This window comes from Aspergillus caelatus, assembly GCF_009193585.1.
Source record: "Aspergillus caelatus strain CBS 763.97 unplaced genomic scaffold BDV27scaffold_91, whole genome shotgun sequence".
In the NCBI taxonomy this organism is placed as follows: domain Eukaryota; kingdom Fungi; phylum Ascomycota; class Eurotiomycetes; order Eurotiales; family Aspergillaceae; genus Aspergillus; species Aspergillus caelatus.
Genome location: NW_022475354.1, coordinates 44,806 through 61,505, shown reverse-complemented (window position 1 = coordinate 61,505; position 16,700 = coordinate 44,806). Strand labels below are relative to the sequence as shown.

At 47.3% G+C, this 16,700-nt stretch overlaps 7 protein-coding genes across 7 annotated transcripts; 3 read left to right on the top strand and 4 right to left on the bottom strand.

The window, feature by feature from the left end:
• The first annotated feature begins 245 nt into the window (after nucleotides 1–245).
• BDV27DRAFT_115241 (putative importin 11) lies at nucleotides 246–3,952 on the top strand. Its single transcript, XM_032064637.1, has 7 exons — nucleotides 246–561; nucleotides 624–724; nucleotides 787–924; nucleotides 979–1,994; nucleotides 2,050–2,522; nucleotides 2,579–2,767; nucleotides 2,828–3,952. Exons 1-7 carry the CDS (start codon nucleotides 397–399, stop codon nucleotides 3,878–3,880), a joined length of 3,135 nt encoding a protein of 1,044 aa, XP_031927446.1. The 5' UTR covers nucleotides 246–396; the 3' UTR covers nucleotides 3,881–3,952.
• Nucleotides 3,953–4,361: 409 nt separating this feature from the next.
• On the bottom strand, nucleotides 4,362–5,964 carry BDV27DRAFT_128540 (WD repeat-containing protein). The gene is made up of 3 exons (XM_032066998.1): nucleotides 5,671–5,964; nucleotides 5,272–5,584; nucleotides 4,362–5,194 (listed from the first exon to the last, which is right to left on the bottom strand). Exons 1-3 carry the CDS (start codon nucleotides 5,781–5,783, stop codon nucleotides 4,493–4,495), a joined length of 1,128 nt encoding a protein of 375 aa, XP_031927445.1. The 5' UTR covers nucleotides 5,784–5,964; the 3' UTR covers nucleotides 4,362–4,492.
• Nucleotides 5,965–6,500: 536 nt separating this feature from the next.
• On the top strand, nucleotides 6,501–8,398 carry BDV27DRAFT_128537 (ribonuclease P protein subunit p40). Its single transcript, XM_032066997.1, has 8 exons — nucleotides 6,501–6,579; nucleotides 6,651–6,889; nucleotides 6,961–7,105; nucleotides 7,190–7,252; nucleotides 7,318–7,419; nucleotides 7,478–7,624; nucleotides 7,678–8,014; nucleotides 8,088–8,398. Exons 2-8 carry the CDS (start codon nucleotides 6,746–6,748, stop codon nucleotides 8,305–8,307), a joined length of 1,158 nt encoding a protein of 385 aa, XP_031927444.1. The 5' UTR covers nucleotides 6,501–6,579; nucleotides 6,651–6,745; the 3' UTR covers nucleotides 8,308–8,398.
• A 179-nt stretch (nucleotides 8,399–8,577) lies between these two features.
• On the bottom strand, nucleotides 8,578–9,770 carry BDV27DRAFT_128534 (bifunctional ATP-dependent DNA helicase/ssDNA endodeoxyribonuclease DNA2). The gene has a single exon (XM_032066996.1). It carries the CDS (start codon nucleotides 9,719–9,721, stop codon nucleotides 8,774–8,776), a length of 948 nt encoding a protein of 315 aa, XP_031927443.1. The 5' UTR covers nucleotides 9,722–9,770; the 3' UTR covers nucleotides 8,578–8,773.
• A 39-nt stretch (nucleotides 9,771–9,809) lies between these two features.
• BDV27DRAFT_128533 (uncharacterized protein) lies at nucleotides 9,810–10,219 on the bottom strand. Its single transcript, XM_032066995.1, has one exon. The coding sequence runs from the start codon at nucleotides 10,126–10,128 to the stop codon at nucleotides 9,889–9,891; it is 240 nt and encodes a 79-aa protein (XP_031927442.1). The 5' UTR covers nucleotides 10,129–10,219; the 3' UTR covers nucleotides 9,810–9,888.
• Nucleotides 10,220–14,407: 4,188 nt separating this feature from the next.
• BDV27DRAFT_128529 (uncharacterized protein) lies at nucleotides 14,408–15,395 on the top strand. The gene is made up of 2 exons (XM_032066994.1): nucleotides 14,408–14,931; nucleotides 15,034–15,395. Exons 1-2 carry the CDS (start codon nucleotides 14,672–14,674, stop codon nucleotides 15,119–15,121), a joined length of 348 nt encoding a protein of 115 aa, XP_031927441.1. The 5' UTR covers nucleotides 14,408–14,671; the 3' UTR covers nucleotides 15,122–15,395.
• BDV27DRAFT_128527 (carbon-nitrogen hydrolase family protein) lies at nucleotides 15,380–16,640 on the bottom strand. Its single transcript, XM_032066993.1, has 5 exons — nucleotides 16,561–16,640; nucleotides 16,398–16,490; nucleotides 16,065–16,348; nucleotides 15,925–16,003; nucleotides 15,380–15,860 (listed from the first exon to the last, which is right to left on the bottom strand). Exons 1-5 carry the CDS (start codon nucleotides 16,570–16,572, stop codon nucleotides 15,504–15,506), a joined length of 825 nt encoding a protein of 274 aa, XP_031927440.1. The 5' UTR covers nucleotides 16,573–16,640; the 3' UTR covers nucleotides 15,380–15,503.
• Nucleotides 16,641–16,700: the final 60 nt, after the last annotated feature.

Genomic DNA, 16,700 nt, shown 5'->3' with positions numbered 1-16,700 from the left:
TGGATCTTAACTGTGGTGATGATGTCATGTAACCAGATGCTCCCCCAGCCCTAAGTATAAGTCCCATCATGGCCTAGCACTGAGGGTCCAGCCCTAGGGCTACAGCGGAGAGGAATAACAACATCCCGAAGCGTCCCGCTAAGGCGGGGAGCAAACAATACGGGCTAATGTATACGGACAACGGAGAGAGCTCTTCGCGTGTTACTCTCCTATCAATAGAAATCTCTCACATTTCGCCACAAAATAGGACTTCAAGGACCAGGCCAAACCCCATATTCTATGCGTCCATAGTGTCTTGGAGGTTCCTCTCTTGGCTGAGATTGGGGTTTGGAGTCAATTGCTTGATAGCTATCTATAGCTCTCGCCTCCAACCCAAGCTTCCAGCCATCCCATAGTATGGCTCACGTCGTCGAGTTACCCGGGGAGTCAAACCCCTTGACTCCCCAGAATGTTCTCAATGCCTTGGTTTTGGCAGCAAGCTCGACGCAGCAGCAGGTGCACACTGGTACCCAGCAATTGCAAAACTGGGAAAAGCAGGAGAATTACTATACCTCTCTCCAGGTAATTTGATGCCGTATAATCTTTTTTAATTTTGCCTTACTTATGTGTTGCTCTTTCTATAGGATGTCTTCCTAGATCACTCTGTACCCAACGAAGTCCGATACCTTGCTATCATCCAATTGAAGAACGGCATTGATAAGTATTGGCGAAAGACCGCGACAAAGTAAGCCTATGCAGTCGCATTCCTATATCGGTGAAAGGTTGCAGTTGCTAATACTCAAATAGCGCCATCAAAAAGGAAGAGAAAGAGCAGATAAAGAACAGAGCCTTACAAGCGGGTGTCGTGGAGCCCGCTGCTCTTTTAGCATTACACAATGCATTAATGATCTCCAAGATTATGCGCTATGAATTTCCTCAAGACTGGTGCGTATCCTTTTGTTCACGTTTGGTAGCTGTTCTTCTAACTGTTTTGTCAAGGCCCGACGGTATCTCATCACTTATCAACTTCCTCCGTTCCTCAACCCAGCCAGGCGCCAGCCCATTGCAATTGCCACGGACCCTTACAATCATTTTGCAGATAATCAAGGAACTATCAACAGCCCGGTTGCAAAGGACACGAACCAACCTTCAATCTGTTGCTCCAGAGATCTTCCATCTTCTGGGAAGTATATATGTGGACAAAGTGAACAAATGGGTATCGCTTTTAGAGCAGGGTGTTGTTGACGAAGGAGCATTATTGGAGAGTCTTGAGCAAAGTCTAGTGTCTCTCAAGGTCGTTCGGCGCCTTGCGATAGCTGGATACGAACACCCCAACCGTCATAACGAAGTCAAAGATTTTTGGCTGTTAACTCATTCTCACTCCAGTCGCTTCCTTCAGTTCATCAGCGGTTCCATTAGTCTACCGGAGAATGTGCAGAAGGCGATTGAGAAGCATGTTTTACAGCTATCGAAGCTTCATGTCGAGATGGCCAAGGATCGTGCTGCCTCTTTTGCATTGCTACCAGATAGCATTCCCCTCGTTCGATCATATTGGAGTCTAGTGATTAAACTAGGAGAGAACTACGGGCAGCTAGGCGCAACTGGTGAACAAGAGGGAAAGTCGCTGATGGAAAAAGCTGGGCTCAAAGCCCTTCTTCTGATCAGAGCTTGTTCCAAAATGGCATTCAACCCAGCTCAGACCTTCAAGTACCAGACCCCTGAAGATAAGGAGGAGAAAAAGCAGTCTATTGAACTTATCAAGGCGGAACTCTTTACCCACGACTTTGTGGTCAATGTCATGGAGCTTCTCGTTACACAGTTCTTCAGGTTCAGAACAAACGATTTCCAAGAATGGGAGGAAGACCCTGAAGAGTGGGAACGGAAAGAAGAAGACGTTTCCGACGCTTGGGAGTTCTCTATTCGATCATGCTCCGAAAAGCTCTTCCTTGATCTGGTCATCCATTTCAAAGACCTGCTCATCCCGCGACTTTTAACCGTGTTCTACAACTTTGCAAGTAAGTACCTGATACCCTAAGGCGGCGCTGAACTCTGTTAACAGGATACTGCCAGGTCCCGACAATCGTGATGTGTTACTGAAGGATTCATTATACTCGGCGATCGGACTTGCCTCCGCAAGTCTCGAGCAGCATTTGGATTTCAACAAATTCTTAGAGACCACACTCGTCCCAGAAGTGCAGATTCAAGAGCAGGGCTATAACGTTTTGAGGCGGAGAATTGCCATCCTCTTAGGCCAGTGGGTCCCCGTCAAGTCGAGCGAGCTGAACACAGATGCCATCTATCAAATCTTCCAGCACCTTCTTAGCAAGCAAGACCCGTTGAACGACTTAGTAGTCCGCATCACAGCTGGTAGACAACTAAAGAACGTGCTTTATCCGTTCGAGTTCTCACCCACTGGGTTTCTGCCCTATGCGCCCTCTATCCTTCATGACCTGATGTCCTTGGTCCAAGAGGTTGAACTCTCTGAAACAAAGATGGGGCTTTTAGATACGGTCCGCGTGGCTGTAATCAAGATGGAAGACCATGTATGAATTTCCCTACCCCGCTGTACCTTCACACAAGTATGCTAATGACTCCCCAGATTACCCCATTCTCAGATCAGATATTGTCGCTGCTACCCCCGCTATGGGAAAGTTCCGGGGAGGAACATCTCATGAAACAGGCTATTCTTACCTTACTGTCATCGTTGATCAACTCCCTTAAGCAAGATTCAGTGCGATACCACTCACTCATCCTACCTCTCATTCAGAACTCAGTGGAACCAGGCTCTGTACGTTTCACCTTGCTCCTTATTGAAATAATTCGTGAAGGAATACTAATTCGCGCATAGGAAACATTGGTATATCTGCTCGATGAGGCATTAGACCTCTGGGGGGCTATCTTGACGCAAACTCCAGCCCCAGCTTCTCCTGAAATCCTTTCTCTTCTTCCTGCACTTCTCCCTATTTTTGAAGCTGCCACGGATAGCGTTCCGCAAGCCCTTCAAATCGCAGAATCTTATGTCTACCTTGCGCCGCAAGAGGTGCTGAGTGACCGAGTACGACTTCCTTTCCTCGCCTCCCTTGAGACTCTCTTGAAATCTACAACACGCCAACGCCTCGGCGTCGTGCCACGCCTAGTCGAGTTAATGGTACGTGGCACTGAGGCCGTGGATGGCGGCAGCGAAAATTCATATAATGTGATCACTCGATCGCTCCTTGACAGTTCCTTCCTATCATCTCTCCTGGAAGGCCTCTACTCCGCCTATGAGGCCAGCCAAACTACTGGACCTAACAGAAAACAAGCATCTGTGTATGGCGTCGTTGAGACGGACTACTTCTCTGTTCTTGCCCGCTTGGCACTGGCGTACCCAAAGATCTTCGCATCAGCGGTTTCCGCCGCGACGGGAACATCTGAAGAACAAGCCCTTACCTGGCTGCTCACAGAATGGTTCCTCCACTATGACAATATCGGAAGCACAACGCAAAAGAAACTCCATGCGCTTGCACTTACCCAGCTACTCAATTTGAATGGCCCAGACACACAACCACCTCCGTACATACTCAATCACCTCCAATCCTATCTCAACACATGGACAGACATCGTCACCGAGCTCGCCGAAGGGACTGAGACCGAAAATGACCCCCGTGCTGGTGACCATCTGGTCTACTGGAATAACGCAGAAACGGGCAAGTGGGATGAGAATGAACCCCCCGAAAACGAACGCAAACGTCACTGGGAAAACTCTGATATCCTCCACAAGATCAACATTCGCGACTTCATCCGAGATCGACTGCGCTCGTTGATTGTTGGATGTGGTGGTGAGCAACGATTCCAAAATGAATGGCTCCTCAACGTCGATCGCGAAGTTGTATCTGCATTTGTCGCCCTTGGGCTTTTCTAATAGAGCACTCTACTCCAAATCTTGGACTTGTTTTCTATAATTACCCTTGAGGTGGGCAGTTTCCACTCTACAATCTACTACACTTACATATCCATGCGGTCCTTGCTGCTTGCAAGAGTTCCACGATCCAAACTCAAATAGGGCTAGTGGACAGATGTCTGTTCGCATCTTGAGCCCCCGATGCAGCCAAATTGTGATGGTGGGGTGCCCATGACATTTCTATTGCGTCTTGAGTTAAAGGTGTTCATGAAGGGGAGAGAAGGCATTGCATGCAGCTTTAGTACTACTGTTATTCCCCTCAGCATATTACCATCTTAAAAAAATACAGTCGGGATCCTTTCTGGACTCGAACCTTTTCTACCTGCTCGCGAGTTCTTTTTTATGGTTATATCAGGTGACTGATCTTTCTCTTTTATCAACAAGCCTGACTGTGTGTATTGTACATGACTTTCAGCTCGAGCTTATTTTACTGCCGGACAGCGATATCATGGGTATATAAATCATGTTGTGGAAACACCTAGCTGTTGGCTAAAACACGCGCCTTTCTGCGAAATACGGTAGACCAAGCATCCGGTGACAGCTGATCGCACAGTACGTTAAAACACACAATCATCAGAGATTCCCACCCGCAGCTCCCACAATCTTAAGTCCACTAGCTCCACCACCTCCGGGACCGTCTGCTGTAGTAGAGTACGCAAGCCAATAGCGCGAGGGATGCCATGCGACGGCAGGAATGCCCGAATTCACCCCGCCACCAGTAGGAACAGTATACACGCTTTCGCCTGTTTCAGCATGGAAGATCTCAATTCCATTACCGCCGCAGCCTACTTCATCACAAGCACCGCAAATGAATCTCCCGTCGAAGCTCCAGCTTACCCCGCGGACGGCCCCACCATTATTACTAGACACGGTGCGTCGACAAATCCAATCCGATGTATCCCACAGAGAAATGAGGGCATCGCTGCCGCCGACGGCGAGATAGCGTCCTGTAGGTGCGAGGGCAATAGAAAGGCAGGCGGATGTGTGAGCATTAAGGGTGTGGAGGATGTCGAAGGATGGGTAGGATAATATTTTGACCGTGCCTTCGCCGGTGGTTGCGAAGAGGTGAAGATCAGGCGAGGTTGGTGTGGAAATGTGATGAGAAAAAGATGTTGCATTTGTTTGGACGGGCTGTGGGTGGGAATCTAGGACTTTATAGGTGGTTGGGCCTGCGATGGGTTTCTGAGACTGGGTGGATGGGACATTTAATACTCCGTTTTCGAGCACAGTTGGGGTAGAAGGCGATTCAATGGAGATTGGTATCAGAGTGTCATCCTAGTAATTAAAAATATGTCAGTCAGTCCATGTTTCAGCCACTTGTGTGCACCCTGTAAATGTTCAGAGCTCCTCACCTTCCTTCCAACCACCATTGTGCTCCCATCAGCCGACCAAGACAAAGTGAAAGCCTCGCCGCCGACATCTAGACGGCTCACACATGTCTTCGAGCGAACATCCCAGAAGCGCACGGTACCATCAGATGAGCAGCTCGCTAGTTCCGAGTCTCGAACTGGGTTAAATAAGACTTTCTCGATCCCCGCGGTGTGACCGCGGAGGTCAGTCGAGTATTTGACTTGCGCGCGTTCAGGGTTCCAGATTCGAAGGGTACGATCCGCTGAGCCTGTAGCGATAAGCTGGCCGGTGGGGTTCCATGCTATCGTTCGAATTCTACCAAGAAAGATATATATTATCAGCTTGAACCTGAGCTGGGATGTGTTGTGCAGGTGCAACAGTTTCCTTGGACGAAGACACACGTATGAGATCCAGGCGTTCGTGCAATAGGATCATGATAGCTTTGAGTCTTGAGGCTCCCGAATGAGAATGCAAATCGCTCCTTGGGGAGTAGATTGCGTCGGGGTGGTGCCATTGTTCGTAGCTGCTGTCCCTGGCGGAGTCGTGACGATGGCGGCGGTGGCAGGAGCAACCCACGTTGATGCCCCGAGGGGCTGTGGTCAATGAAAGTTGGAAGGAACTTTCGCGAAAGGGTGTAGGTAGTTACCCGGGAATTGCGACCACAATATATAGAGTACTAGTTGCGCGGAGAAATCGTCCGTTGCATATCGATGTTTGGAGTAGCGGCGGCAATGATAAAGGCGGATGATCAAGCTGGTTGGGTGCCTTGGTGCCTTAGACATTGGGAACCATGCGCCAATGGCGCATCATTAATATCAACAATTGTCAATTCGGCGCATTATGTCCCTTAGTTGTTGTGATCTGGCGTTAGAAGAGAGTTTGCGCATGTATTTATACTGGATTGTAGAGAAGTCATTTATCCACATCCTTCTGTAGTTCGAAATATATTTTCGCGACAACTTTTATCATTAGTAGTTATGTATCTAAAACAGTTTAAGAAGACAAAAAGTCAATAGGAAGCGAGAGACAGTGATAGAGAGCCTTCCTAGGAACAGCACACTTCAAATAATCATTACAAGTACATATCCCTCCCTGAAAGCGATGATTGAATTTAAAGTATTTTTTATAGAGTCGAAGATGACGGCCGAATCCGTTTACTATTGGGGGTCCATTGTCCAATCAGATGATGTCCGCTTTTTCATCGCATCCAAAGGACATCAAATTTCAATGTCTTGGAGGTCGTTTCTGACGAACTGCCAACATAACCGATCTGTTAATTCTCTCATTGATATATTTGTGATTTGCTATTAGTAAGTAAATTATCACCTGACGACATAGATAATTATCCACTGCTGTTCTTTAAACTAACAGCTTTTGACAGATTCTTCGAACCAACCACAGCGCGCCATTTGATTTGGTATCAAACTCTCGGTGCATAGGGTTATATATCATAGAGATTGCCCAAGACAAAATAATATGTTCGATCTGGAAGATGACGCGTCTAGGCGCGAGAAATGCTACACGGCAGTGGCTCAACTGCCTTGCTTCATCGACTCCAAACAGCCGCCGATGAAAAAGTCGCCCTTTTCGGCCATTTGGGGACATCCGTTCGTGCACACGGTACTTGACCCTTCTATTTCTCCATTACCACTCCCCTAAGTGATATATTCTGGCTGACCACGTACGAATAGGTGGAGGTTACATTACCTGAAGCAACCTATAAAACCATTGAGAGCTCATTAGATACTAAACTTCCCAAGCTGCGATATGCTAGAGTGTTCATGTCACTGTCGTCTCTGCTCGAGGGGGACTTTTTCAATGCTTATATCAAATCTGGTAACTAAAAATCTACTGCAATGATCCCGCTTCATTCGATGAAGAAAGATACTGTGGATGAGGGCTATTCTAACTACGTTATAGGAAATATTCTCATGATATCAGAGGGACGTTCTGGTTCAGATAATGTGTTTACTCTCAGAGATGGTATTGTATCCCCTTTCTGGACAAAGTGTTCATTTGGCAACTGTTACAGACTGACCTACCTATAGGAATCCTGAAACTAGAACTTGGAAAGGAGATATTTGAACGAACAGGTCTAACAGGGAAGCCCATTCGTAGTGGGGGCAGAAAACATACAAAGGAAAGATATCGTACGTATTTATATGTCATATCTTTACCCTATATTTACATACTCATATGTTCGGATAGTCGTGAAGATCAACCTGCGGCTGCCGTCAATGCTTCACGGTAAGAAAGGCTTTGAGAAACTAGTATGGGCATTCAAGAATGTCCTTAATCACACTGTGGCCTGGCTCTTCTATGACCTGGCATCGGTGTCGTGTGGCATTTCCTCCGGTACTATAAACCATATTCTTCACCCCTTAATTCACACACTAAAGAATGACTAGACGATCCTTCCCTGAAAGGAAACCACCCTCACATTATAGACTGCGAACCAGTGCGCACTGAATACCGTGACATACTCGTCCCACCTTTCAAGGGAATGAATATCACAGAAACGGCGCCAGAGCAGGAATTAAAGGATTATTGCGACGAAATCTCCGAATGGCTTGGAATGGTGGCCCTCGGATCCCCTCGAGTATTAGCGAGCGACGATGTAGACCCATACCTATGTCGCTATAGCATACCGGACGCCGACGAAGCAAAGCCGTCAGGTATAGTCAGTTTGAGATGGCATGGTTTCCTCTCTTCCAAATGGATCATGGAGCTATTCCTTACTCTATTGTATGTTGTTGACCTTACCCCTCAACTCCCTGTTAGTTTATCGAACATCGCATGCTGACTGCTTCATTCTCAGACAAGAGACTTCCCCGAAGGATCTAGAGGCCTCTTCCTGGTTTGCTTTCTCTGCGAGTGCCCTGGGGAGGGAAGCTGTTGAAGGAAAAGACGGTTATACGGTTCTGACATTTCCTTCTGAAGGTGGAGCTAGTGATAATGTGCAGAAGAGCTCTGGTACTAGATCTAAAATCGGTCGCTCATGTGTTTGCTGGGAGTATGTTGGCGTTTCAATTGTTTAGAAATGAAGCATATATCACACAGTGCGTTGGGTGTGTACACATCACAACTGATATTGGCCAAGAGAAATTAGAATATGAAAGTGACATGTCGACTATGCCCTGACATGTAGCCACCAAGTGGGTTATATCGACCAACACATCTTTCCCTTCAAATACTAGGGTTTGCAAGCCGTATATGTACGACTTGTTTTGTATTGTCCTTTACGATTTGTTGCAATGTAGATTTATTTGCGGATGAACAAGAAGTACTGAGGTATAGAGCGCGAATTACCTGATTCAATATATAAAGCTAACCGTATGGTATCAACTAGTATCCAAAATTTGATGTCCCAGCTGCTCCTGTCCCTCCAGTCATTGTCCCAATTCCCAGTGAATAGTATATAGAACTCCAACAAAATAATACCTACAAACAGAAACATATCCAAGAAAATACAGGAAAATGGAAAGTCTTAAATGGCTACAATGATCATCCAATAAGGTCGTTCACAACATCTTGAAGCACTGGTCTATTCCCAAGGACCTTGTTACCACTCAGCAGCTTGGCTCCCTTCTTTGCCGGCTTCCTGAGACCCTGCGGGGCATTCCGGGCTTGTGCTGGACTTAGAGGATTGCGGGCCTTCTTTTGAGAAGTAGGACTCCTCTTCGGACTGGGTGTTGACCTTTCTTGTGGCTGGCGTTGTGTATGGATGTTGTCAGAGTTAAAGACGTGATCTTCCACAGCGCCCTTTGGCAAGTCATATATCCAGCCTTGCTCTTCGACTAACTTCACATATTTGCCTAGCAGCTCATTACCGCCACGGAGGGTGCCCTTGCTTCCAACAACAAGGAGCTTTGTTCGTGCTCGGGTAAAAGCAACGTTAACCCGTCTCCAGTCACGGAGAAGATCGCCGACATGGTTGTCTGAATTGCTGCGCACGCAGCTCAGTACCACAACATCTTTATCTCGTCCTTGGAATTTGTCCGCGGTGTGCATTTCGAGATCCGGTAGGTGATGGTGCAAATTCTGTTTCAGAAGCGAAAGTTGGCTGCGATAGAACGTGATGACACCAATGCTTCGTGCTGGTATGCCGCAAGAGATGAAGGCCTCTACGAGTTGGGCGCAGAGTATTGCCTCGGTAGGGTTGACGATTCGCGACCCCTGTGATATGTCTAAGGCTGGTGTGGCCAGAGTGTCTGTGTTGACAAGGCGGGTTTTCGCAGATGGGTCGACCAAATCGCGAAGCCAGCAGCGACCCTGACTTGTACCCAAACAGAGCTGCCTTTGCCCTGGGGGTTGGAAATGGTCCAAATGAAGATGCCTGAGACCCCCGATATTGGGAACCTCCAAAGATCGCGCAGCAACCTCCTGGGTTCCACATTTGAGCTGCCCAGAGTAGATGAGGGTGTTTGAGAGGAGCATAATGTCTTTGCACATTCGATACTGATGTTCAAGGTTGACAACTGATGCCGGGTGAGAATCAGAGAGAAGTTTGAAGAGACTAACGTCGAGCCCCCCTTCCTGAGCCTCCTTATTCTGCACAAGAGGTGGCAGTTGGTAATGATCGCCGACAAGGATGAACGTCTTTGCCATTCGGACCGGACCTAAACATACAGGCAAGGTGATCTGGGAGGCTTCGTCGACGATGCAATAATCGAATATGCGCTGACTAAAAACGCTGTGGCCGATTCCAAGACAGGTTGTTGCAACAATCTGCGAGTCTTCATATGCCCCTTTAAGTTCTTCAATTGTGCTTTTGGGAACTGCCGCAAGGTCGGCGAACTGCTGAACCTCAGGATGCACCTTCGCTGCAGCCCCAATCCGTAAGATACGAATGTTGTCATCCCGAATCTTCAAAAGTATGTTGTCAACTGCTGTGTGAGTGTACGATGTTAGAAGCACACTTTTCCCTTGCGATACTAATGCCCGAATTATGTGGGCAATAGTTGTCGTCTTGCCTGTCCCTGGCATTCCCAATACCAAAGCATAGTCTTTAGCGCTCATCACTTTATCAATAGCTCGTTTCTGATCAACATTCAAGCATGCCCTGTCGGTGTCAGAGACCTTGTACCCGAACAATGTTGGTTGGAATGTGGGAGCGGATCCTTCAACGATCAGCCTCCTAAGATTCTTGGCTTGGAACAGGTCTCTTTCCATCATACCAACTAAATTTGCTCGAACAATGGCCATGCCATTACTGAACTCGTCTTTATCCAGTCGGTAAATGACCTCTTCTTCTGGTTCATTTGATGGATTCGAGGAAGCAGCATCGGCGCCAGGGATTTCCATTATGCCCCTGAATGTCTGATTTATTTTGGCATCGAAGCCTTTGGACTTGGTTCTGGCATTATGCAGTCGGCGATCCACTGCGACAGAGACACGTTGGGGACTGACTTGCACGACATAGCCATTTGCAAGCGCAAAATGACCCTTTTCATCAGATATCACGATCGGCTCTCCAACTGTGAGCTGTGACTCAGTAAAAGAGAAAGATGGTGCTAGCCGCCGTTTCACAAAGGTATAGCGATAGCGATTTATCTTTACCCCATCCTTGTCTTCAAAGGCTGACCAAGGTTCGATTACAATGTCGCCGAAGCACCGACCGAGAGCTTCCCGCTCACTGCTTAGCAATGTCCAAAGCTCCCGCTTAAATCTCATCATACTTTGCTCCTCCTTTGTGAGCAGATCATCCCATTTTCGGAAAAAGTCACGATCCTTGGATGTCAGGTGGTCCATGGCCTTTACGAACTCGTCGCCGAGTCCGCTTGATTCGCCGTCGCCATCATCAACCAGCTTGTGATAGATAAAGCAAGGCGTCTTGGAGAAGCATTTATTACACAAAGCCTGCCTTTTAACCATGGGTGGTAGTTGGGTTCTTCGGCACATATAGCCAGCTACTCGATTTCGCGCCTGAATCATCTGGAGGAGCTCATGACGAATGCCGCGAATACGGAAAATTCTCGACGTCTCGAGGTAATAGAGAAGGCCGAATGTAACTTCCACATCTGATGAAGATAGGTCAGGTTAGAATAAGCGCAGTTGTTCGTGACAAGTCCTAGGCTCACCGTAGCGATCAGAAAGCAAAAGTGTATAGAGAGCCGTCTGAGCCCTATGAGCATGATTTGTGTCCCTGTTACCCGTCTTAAGCTCAAGGGGCACAACCAAGTTCTTGTCGCTCTCGCCATCATGGCAGGCAACTTGTACAGTGGCATCGATATTGCCTTTTAGACCATACATCGGAGACCAAATGTGTTCTTCAACCTCAAGTAGCTTGTTGATGCTCAGGCGGAGCTTGGAACTATTTCGGTCTTCAACAAGGGATTGCGCCTATTGGTAAAGATGAGTACGCATACCGTCGTAAGTTGCTGAAAATTCCACTCACACTTGGCTTTGCCTTGAGGAAAGTGTCTGCCCATGACATCAGGGCTGGGATTTTGCCCATCACATAATCGATGGCTTCAGGAATGCTCATGTGAATCAAGTACAGTTCCTCAATATGCTTCACAATGACTATTTCAACCAAGCATCTCAGTGAAGATATATTCCATTGATTGGCCTTCATTGCCTCTTGGAAGACTTCATGGAAAATATTTCCAAACACTTGGGGCTTTCCAATGTCACCGGTGTTTTTTATACGGTCCTGAAGCACAGCCCGCCGCTGACAACCAATCGAATCCGCGACAACTGTCGCCGAAACTAGATGGTCCGGGTGAAGAATGATCATATTGTGGGAATCGTTGACGATGCAATGGCCTGCTGTATCAAAATCGCCGATTAAGTGAATATAGGAATCCTTGCAGCATGGACTATCAAACCATGATTCCCGCAGGGCAACGACCTTTTTCTGAGTGTTTCTTTCATCTTGTACTAACAACACCTGATTACAATGTCAGCTTCTACCTGTGAGGCTTCTAGAGTATCCGATGGCAAACCTTTTCTGGCTGGAGGCGTCCCTTTTCAGTGGTATAGGTAGACTCAGCAATATCAACAATCAAGTAGCGCTTGATGGCTTGTCGACTAAAGTTCTATTTATAATACACTTAGCAAATATCTAGTAAATATACCCACTAAGAGTGACAAACATAGTTTGATCCATCTGCACCTGACTGCCTCATAGACTGCTCGATAGCCTCCATGTCAAAGTCATCGTCCTCAAATTCGTCACCAGAGGATTCCCCCCGTGGCACGCTCATCCCTTGGGCTGGCTTCACCATTATCGTAGACGAGCTAGCGGTGCCACTTCCAAGTCTAGATAGGTTGGAGGCCGTATTATTCTTTGAGATGGGTCTCACTAGCTTCGTACTTGGAGCTGCGTCGCACTCGGCAAGGATATCATCTATATTATCCGAAAACTCATCAAATTCATCGTCGTCAATGTCAACCGTATTGAGAGAATAGTCGGTTTTCTCGTTAGGCCCCGCTTCCGAATTCAGAGTCGTTGCATGAGCGTAAGGGTCTTGCTTTTCATCATGTGGCTCGTGGGCGTTCGTCAAAAGGAATGTGGTATTTCCTCCAGTATCCATTGCGCTTGGTAGGCTACCATGTTCAACAAATGGATCCATAGAGGCTTCCGCAAGTTCAAGGAAACCTTGATCAAAGTCATCGTCCCCGAACTCGGACGAAGAGGCGTGCTCTTTGTCTTGGGGTTCAGGATAGACCTCATTGACCTTGTTATCCTGATTTGATTTAGATGGAGAATGATGGCCAGGTCTATCTTGCATGGGAGACGCTGACCGACTTCGTTGCATGCCTTTGCGTCTAGGCACAGGCGATGAATCCTCTGCGGGATTGTGGATTTTCGGTGACTTTGGCGCATTTCGGAGACTCTGTTCGATCCTTTCCACGAGAAAATTGATTTTAGACGAATTGATACCTCCAGAGTCAACGACATTGCTTTTTGTCCGAGAAAAGATGCCGCGGCCTGTGCCAACGCCTCCACCATCGATCCTCCTTCGTTTAGCTTTAGAACTGGGCCATTCGGCGTTGCAACTATTCGACCGTCTTAAGCCAGAGGAATCGCGACCTGTCCTAGCCGGTGCGGGAGTCTGTGGAGAGGAGGAAAGGAGGTGTGTGAATTGAGGTGGTGGTAGAGTTCCATTGCCGTTGGCAGTGAATTTACCTACATAGTTGTTCCATAGTTCGGTTGCGAGGTCGTTCTGTGGAGTCCTTTGAAGTCCGTGCAATGATGAATGCATGTCAAGAGACTCTTGACCTGCGCCTTTCGAATTTCCAGCTAAGGGCGAACTGGTTGGGGAAGAGATATGCCGGCGTTTCCTGGCTTGTGTTGCAGGCGTTTGAGACATCGTGTCCGGATTTGAACTCGCAGGGACATGCTGCCAAATAACATAGTCTTCAGGTGTAAACTCTTGCGCTGGGGCTTGGCTAATGGCATCTTCAGCATTGCTAATCAAATCTGCCAATGGAATCCTATTTCCCGGAGTCTGAGGACATTCCTTGGCTGTCTTCGCATCTGGTTTATCATCCGAAGCTTCTATTTTAGTTAAATCGGCTTGATCTGACCGAGTAACACCATTCAACCACGAGGATTGATTCTCCTTGTTCGTATGTGCTGGCTTTATGGGCGATTTGGGCGGCGATCTCTTAGATGGTGATTTCTCAATACTTTTATCATCTCTGATGTACCGAAAAGCATTCAGCTCCGAGCGGGAGTTCGAGGAAATGGTATATGAATTGGTGTTCTTATTCATGGGGTTCATAGTTAGAGCTGCTCGTCTTTCGTACGAGAGCAGCAGAGCATCTCGATTAGTCTTAAGTGGATATTTAGCAATGGAAAGCCTGCCTGGCCTGCAGAGAATGTATACCGGTTAGTCAACGTACTGGGACGAAGGATAGAGAAGACAGTTATTACAATTCTGGAAAATCAATTCAAGGAAGTGACATGCATGAATCTAACTTAAGTAGGATTTGTGTCTTGACGCATGCAATCGCATGAATCATGGACCTAAGATGTAGATGCGATAAGGGAATCGCTAGACGCGTCGCGCGCGTTGGTGGTAGTATGCCTCAGGCAAAACTATGCCTTAAATCGCAGGCACGAAGACGGTATGAGAACTGACCTGATTGGGACTAGCGCAATGACTCCATCGGCCTTTTGCGGCTTCTGAACATCAACCGCTGTTCAAACCGTCACCCCTCCAACTTAACGCCTCCTGCGCCTTCAACGACAGCGGTCGGATCAGGAACTGATCAATTGGACAGACTATTATCATCGCTGGCCGAAGGAACACCGAATTTGACGTTTTAACCCCACCGTCCTTGCCTACTGGAATCCGACAGGGGCCTCAACCCGCCACCGCCTGTCCCTTATCATCGACTGCTTTAAGGACCAGGAATTCGTTATATTCTCCGCTACTCTTCATAGCCGCAATGTCTGCTCGTACTTTGACGCACAGCCTTCGCGCCCGCTGCCTTTTGCGCAGGCCTCAGAACGTTCAGGGTTTCTCGACTCGTACCAACCTCCGTGCCGCTGATCATGGAGATCACTACGACCCTCCGACTGGGTGGCTTTTCGGTGTCAAGCCAGGCCAGAAATACGTGAAGGAAGGCTGGGAGAACATCTGGTACTACGGATTCATTGGCAGCTTGCTCGTTGCCGGTGTCGCATACGTTTTCAAGCCAGACACCTCGTACGTTAATCCCTTGCGCTTCGGCTCGCTATTATCAACAGAAGCCGCTATGCTACATGAAATGTGAAAACCTACTAGTGCATAAAACTAACTTCCTGGCAGGATACAGACATGGGCTCTGGAAGAGGCACGGCGGAGACTCGAAGCCGAGGGTATCCTGGAGGACCCCGAGAAAGCTCAGAGGAAGTAAGGGACAAATTTGTTCTGAGTATTTCCTTGTACATTGTACATAGAGCGGTCGGACATGGAAAACAGTTTCGGATGAGATGTTGTACCTGTGCTAGCGGATACGATTCGCCAGCTCAGTCTAGACAGGTCTTTTTATTCCCTTACCTATGTTCTTTTTTCTTCTTAAATTCTGCATGTACTCTGTCAACGTATATTCTGGGATGCTTTCACCGATTGCTTTAGAAAGTAACGCAAAAGCAAGGAATACAATTGTCCAATCGCAAATAGCATTTCTATCTATCGTCTAGTTTCAGCCTTCGCCTATATTCATCGGGTAACGGTTCATTCGCGGAGATTGGTCTACTTGTATCCCCGCCTAGTTATCACTACTACGGATTAGACCATTATACCTCCGGATATATATCAGTCCTTCTAAGAAGTGGTATCTCTCTCCTAACCTTCGCTAGAAGGTCCAAATCAATATCCGCGAAGGCGATTTGCGGTTCTGTATGTTCTTCGCCAAGCTGGGCTACAATCTCTCCCCAGGGATTCACAATCATCGAATGGCCATAGCTCCTTCTTTTCTCATTGTGAGACCCCGCTTGCGCCGCTGCTATCACATATGACTGAGTTTCAATAGCCCTGGCTCGTAGTAGTGTTTCCCAATGGGCCTTTCCCGTGGGAACCGTGAATGCTGAAGGATAAGTTATAAGCTGGGCATTTTGCCGCTTCAAAGCCAGACTAATTTCGGGGAAACGGAGCTACAAGAATATATATAATTAACCTCATCCAGTATGGAAACCAGGCCCTTTTCAGGTGACTTACATCGAAACATATAGCTAAGCCGACACGTCCAACAGGGGTCTCGAATGGAGGTAAAATTTCCATTCCTTTCTCAACACTCCTGGTAATAATGGTCAGTAAAACCACCAAATACTCATAGTATACCTTATGGGGCAACTGACGCGCTCTCCTTCAGTATGGGACCACCTTTGAGCTCTACGTCAAATAGATGAACTTTCTGATAGCGCTGCGTGATAATGCCCTTTTCATTGATCCAAATAAGAGTATTCTTTACTCTACCATCCGCGGATGGTTCATGAATGCCGACATTTATGTGTAAATTAGACTGCACGGCTTCCTTCTGCAGGCCCAGTACGAATTCACTATCATGCACAGAGCGCGCAAGTGAGATGGTCTCTCCTGGCGAGGACCCTATATAATCTGTCGCTTCAGGAAGAAACAATGCCTGGTCGCGTATTAATTAGAAATCCGCAAGTCAATGACATATACCGTACTTTAGCTCCAGCAGCAACGGCTTTGCGCACCAGTATCTGACACTGGGCCAGATTGGCAGTCATGCTCGCAGTCGAGCATAGTTGCCCCACGGCCTATCGAGTTAATAAGAAGTTAGTGGCTAGAGTCGCTCCTCTTTTGTTTGTTATATTAAGGAATACTTACTGCAATTACCATTTCTACTTAATTGAAGCTTAAAATGTGTCTGTAGTGAACTTGTAGTAGAGTGTATGATATCTATTGGAATGAAGGTATGTAGTTATAATTGGTGAAGCACGTTATCTGATTAAATACGATTAGTGAGG

What these genes read in the sequence shown, in the direction of transcription:
- BDV27DRAFT_128533 (XM_032066995.1), bottom strand. Translation starts at nt 10,128, where the DNA reads ATGACAACATTCGTATCTTACGGATTGGGGCTGCAGCGAAGGTGCATC.
- BDV27DRAFT_115241 (XM_032064637.1), top strand. Translation starts at nt 397, where the DNA reads ATGGCTCACGTCGTCGAGTTACCCGGGGAGTCAAACCCCTTGACTCCC. An exon ending in TAATCAAGATGGAAGACCAT is followed by an intron (nt 2,523 to 2,578) that starts GTATGAATTTCC and finishes ATGACTCCCCAG; the next exon opens with ATTACCCCATTCTCAGATCA. An exon ending in ACTCAGTGGAACCAGGCTCT is followed by an intron (nt 2,768 to 2,827) that starts GTACGTTTCACC and finishes ATTCGCGCATAG; the next exon opens with GAAACATTGGTATATCTGCT.
- BDV27DRAFT_128540 (XM_032066998.1), bottom strand. Translation starts at nt 5,783, where the DNA reads ATGGCACCACCCCGACGCAATCTACTCCCCAAGGAGCGATTTGCATTC. An exon ending in CGAACGCCTGGATCTCATAC is followed by an intron (nt 5,585 to 5,670) that starts GTGTGTCTTCGT and finishes CTTTCTTGGTAG; the next exon opens with AATTCGAACGATAGCATGGA. An exon ending in CAATGGTGGTTGGAAGGAAG is followed by an intron (nt 5,195 to 5,271) that starts GTGAGGAGCTCT and finishes TTTAATTACTAG; the next exon opens with GATGACACTCTGATACCAAT.
- BDV27DRAFT_128537 (XM_032066997.1), top strand. Translation starts at nt 6,746, where the DNA reads ATGTTCGATCTGGAAGATGACGCGTCTAGGCGCGAGAAATGCTACACG. An exon ending in TGTGTTTACTCTCAGAGATG is followed by an intron (nt 7,253 to 7,317) that starts GTATTGTATCCC and finishes ACCTACCTATAG; the next exon opens with GAATCCTGAAACTAGAACTT. An exon ending in GTCGTGTGGCATTTCCTCCG is followed by an intron (nt 7,625 to 7,677) that starts GTACTATAAACC and finishes AAGAATGACTAG; the next exon opens with ACGATCCTTCCCTGAAAGGA.
- BDV27DRAFT_128527 (XM_032066993.1), bottom strand. An exon ending in CCGTTGCTGCTGGAGCTAAA is followed by an intron (nt 16,349 to 16,397) that starts GTACGGTATATG and finishes ATACGCGACCAG; the next exon opens with GCATTGTTTCTTCCTGAAGC. An exon ending in GCTTAGCTATATGTTTCGAT is followed by an intron (nt 15,861 to 15,924) that starts GTAAGTCACCTG and finishes ATATTCTTGTAG; the next exon opens with CTCCGTTTCCCCGAAATTAG.
- BDV27DRAFT_128529 (XM_032066994.1), top strand. Translation starts at nt 14,672, where the DNA reads ATGTCTGCTCGTACTTTGACGCACAGCCTTCGCGCCCGCTGCCTTTTG. An exon ending in GTTTTCAAGCCAGACACCTC is followed by an intron (nt 14,932 to 15,033) that starts GTACGTTAATCC and finishes ACTTCCTGGCAG; the next exon opens with GATACAGACATGGGCTCTGG.
- BDV27DRAFT_128534 (XM_032066996.1), bottom strand. Translation starts at nt 9,721, where the DNA reads ATGTGCAAAGACATTATGCTCCTCTCAAACACCCTCATCTACTCTGGG.